General features: G+C 29.5%; 1 protein-coding gene across 1 annotated transcript; it reads left to right on the forward strand.

Moving 5' to 3' along the window:
• The first annotated feature begins 271 nt into the window (after positions 1-271).
• On the forward strand, positions 272-796 carry LOC137822436 (RING-H2 finger protein ATL52-like). The gene has a single exon (XM_068627322.1). The coding sequence runs from the start codon at positions 272-274 to the stop codon at positions 794-796; it is 525 nt and encodes a 174-aa protein (XP_068483423.1).
• Positions 797-4,082: the final 3,286 nt, after the last annotated feature.

Consider the following 4,082-nt stretch of genomic DNA (forward strand, 5'->3'; position numbering starts at 1 on the left):
TTTAATTTTTTTTAATTAATTTATTGAAAAGTTGTCTTCAAAATAAAATGATTAAATTAGAAGATGGCTGAAATGGGATAGAGTAGGTGAAGAAAAAAAGAACTCAATAATCACATCTCCTAAACTAGAACACTATTGGGTAGATAAGGGTGTAGAGTGAGTTAGTTGATTCGTTGTCTACAAAATAATATTCTCCAGCTTCTTCTCTCTCTCTCTCTCTCTCCCAATCTCACCAAAACCCCATCATCATCATCATCATCATCATCATAACATGGGTGATGTTCTAAGCCCTTTCACAGTCTCATCCCCTCCTCCACCCTCTTCCTCTTCCAAGAACAACACCATGCCCATGTTGTACTACGGTCTTGTGGTGGTCGGAACCGCCGCCATAGTGCTCGCCATATACAACCTCCTTCTCCTCAGACGCGGCCACGCGCGGTCGCCGCCTTCCGGGGCGAGTTCCAACGGTTTGGGAACAACAATTGACGGCGTTTCGGAGATAACGAGGAGGTTGGAGAGTCAACAAAGACAGTTGCTGTCGAGCTTCAAGTACAAGAAAGAAGAGGTCGGAAAAGAAAAAAAAGAAGAAGAAGAAGAAGAAGATTTTGAATGCCCTGTTTGCTTGTCGGTTTATGAAGAAGGAGAAGAAGTGAGGAAGCTTCCACAGTGCAAACACTATTTCCACGTTCTTTGCATAGACATGTGGCTCTTCTCTCACTTCGATTGCCCCATTTGCAGAACACCCGTTCTCGACAATTCTCTCCATGCCTTCATTGAATCCGGTCGCATCTCATAGTTCAGATTATACACAATAAATTATTACATGCCGCAAAGCTTTTCAGTTAATTTTCACTGCCATCAAAATTTTGTTAAGTTTATCAAAACTGTTATGTCTTGTGAAAATTAATTCGGACTTTCGTGGTTTAATAATTCACTGGGGTGGGTCCTTTTTTCTTTGGTGGAACACTGACTCAGTGAGTGAACTACAACTTGAACATCACCAGATTAGGTTCATTTCGGAGCAGTTTAGGAACCAATACCCAGGACCAAATTTTACCTTGTTTTCGTTTCTTTGACATTCGATATGTGTAAACCATTTTTCAGAGATTCATACTATATTTTTTATACCCTCATTAATATCTATCTTCTACCCTCTCACGTAATCATGTTTCAAATGTTTTTAGTTTATAAATCCAAAATAAAATATTTTCTTTTTTGAAGGTAATGTTTTGTTGTTAAAAAATGTTTGAGTAGGTTGAAAGATGAAAATATATATAATTTTTTTTTAATTGAGTAATGTGAAACTATATTAGACGTACGAGAAGATATCCTATTCTCATCTACTATTTTTAGTATATTTATTTTTTTATTAATTGTTTAGGAAGCTGATATATGTTGATAGTCATTATTGTTTTACACTATCATTTGACAATTAAAAACATGGATGACAATGCGGGCCGAGCCGCCCCACACCTTAAAATATAGGTCGGGTTGGCTCGCCTCGCACAAAGAGTATGAGCTCATTTTACTGATTTTTTTCACATAAAAAAAATATATTTTTTTAAAAGTTAAAATTTCATTAACTTTTTATTTATTTATGTGGATCAATGGGCTGCGGATTATGCGGGACGGATCAAAACGGATCAACGAGTTAGATTAGTGAGTCTGTCTTACATTTTTTGATTGAGGATTGCGGGACGACCTGCGTGGTCCGTCCTGCATTGTCATATGTAGATATTTTATTTATTTTTATTTTTATTAATTAAATATAATATTTTATTATTAAAAAATAAGAAAAATATGAATGTGAAAGAATGAAGATGAAGTTTTTTTATATAATGATTTTAGTTTAGTTCTCATATTTACTTGTATTTTTTTATTTTTAATAATAATTTTATATGATGATAAATTAATTTTTGTTATTGAGATATCAGTCTAATCAAAATATAAGTTTTACAGTGATATCAAATATAAGAACTTTTATTAAAAAATAAAATAAAAATGAAAGTGAAGATTAGGAACTTTGTGGGAGTTAGGGGACCGGGGCGGCTTGTAGGTGCATTTGATTGGTTGGGCATATACCATTGGATTTGGTCCACATGAGTCCACATCTTTCCCTAATTCATTTCTTCATCATTGCTAAAACATATTACTACTTTTCAAATTTCATACATATTTTTTATTACAAATTTTAAATTTAATTTTATGCACCATCACTCTCCATATTACAGAATCTTTACTAGAGTCTAATAGGAAGGTTAAATAAATCTATATTTGTGAAAATATCAATTTTTATTGATGTTAACTAAAATAAATCTATAAGTGTGAGTATGCCAATTTTTTTGTTAATGTTACCTAAATATATTTTAAATGAATCAATATAATAATAAACATAGATATTTAACTTTTTTAAAGTAATTATCAGGAATAATATGTGCATATTTATTGGTTCTCATATTGGTCATTGATATCAATTATATAAAAATGTTTTTAAGTTTATTTGATGCTTTATTTTTAAATTTGTACAATTATAATTTATTTTTTATTATTTGACATCCAAAAGAAAAGAAAAATTATGTTATTTTACATGAATTCTTAATAATATTATATTTTATTTCCTATAATTTTTTAATTTTTTTAATAAATATTTAAGTGGGATACTTGTTATTCGAAAAAGACAGATAATGGACAAAATTGTTTACACTTTAATAGTAAAAAAAATCATTTAAAAATATTTTTTAATTAAAATATTCTATTATAATAAAATAATAATATTTTTGTATGAAGGTATCATTACCCGATACAAATTTTATATTCGTCAGCATGATGAAAAGAAGATTATTATCAGTTTCTATATCAACGTCAGAAATTAACATAGTCAAATACATAGAGTGTCTTATTTTGTTGTAGTCTCTAAATCAACTTATTAATATCCTTGTTAAATTATTATTATATTATTCTTATTATTTTTATGTAAAGTTTGTCACCGATGTATACAAAAAAATGTAATCTGAGAATGAATTTAATTGAAAATTAAATATTAATGTATTTAGCATTAGATTTTTAAAATCTAAAATTTAAAATTATAAATTCAATAGAAAAAATATATGTTTTGCTTTCTAACTTTAAAATGTTTCAGTTTAGAATAATTATTTATCCATTTTAGCGTGTAGCTATTGAACTGCATTTATACTACTTGTCCTTAAGTGGTAGCATCTTCAACTTCAATTTGGCTCTATTTGAAAGATAATGTTCGCAGGAACAAAAAACGATGTAACATAATACTAGAAACGAAAATGGACACGTAAATTGTTTTTTTTTCTTACGTCATGAATGCATTTTTTTTTAGAAAAATCTTGATAGAAGATTAAAACACAATACTCCGCGTTGTATATGAAAATTGAAGGACATTAATTCATGTCCAATCAAATAACTATTAGGTTCTTTTTTATAGAGATAAGTAGATAAGGTTTAGTTTTTCATAAATTAAAAAGAAGGAAGTACAATATTTAGTAAGATTAAATTAATAAATAATTATGCTTAGTGCTTGCTTATAAATATTGGATTAAATTGGTTAATGTATCGGTCTGGGCGAGTTAATTACTCTGTCTCAGCGACTGACCAATTGTATTAATATATATTTAAGGTGTTTCAATAAATGACAATAGTGAGAGTTATGAAAATTGTCTATGAATCATTATCATGTTCCACCGAATCTGGGATAAACAGCTAATACTGATTTAGTGAAAAATATTGATTTATTAAAAATATTCTTAAAATATACCAATATACTTCCCTATAAATCAGAAAATCATGTTAGAAATCAGTTAACATTGATATTCGATAGATTCGGTCAATCACAACACATACCCATGACTAAACACTATAAATAGACCCTTTACAGGGGTGTAAGGTATGTTTTAATCAATTTTCATATACACTTTTAACACAAAGTACTTACTTGATCGTCGAAGTACCCTTTTCAGGTAAACCCCGACTAAGCACCAACAATTTAAGGAGGAGACTTGAAGTGAGGAGCGAGAGACAACCATCACATCAACAATTGTACGACTAGTTTCAGA

The sequence above is a fragment of the Phaseolus vulgaris genome, chromosome 9, assembly GCF_000499845.2.
Source record: "Phaseolus vulgaris cultivar G19833 chromosome 9, P. vulgaris v2.0, whole genome shotgun sequence".
In the NCBI taxonomy this organism is placed as follows: Eukaryota; Viridiplantae; Streptophyta; class Magnoliopsida; order Fabales; family Fabaceae; genus Phaseolus; species Phaseolus vulgaris.

Excerpts from the sequence above, each read along its gene's own strand:
- LOC137822436 (XM_068627322.1), top strand. The coding sequence starts at position 272 with ATGGGTGATGTTCTAAGCCCTTTCACAGTCTCATCCCCTCCTCCACCC.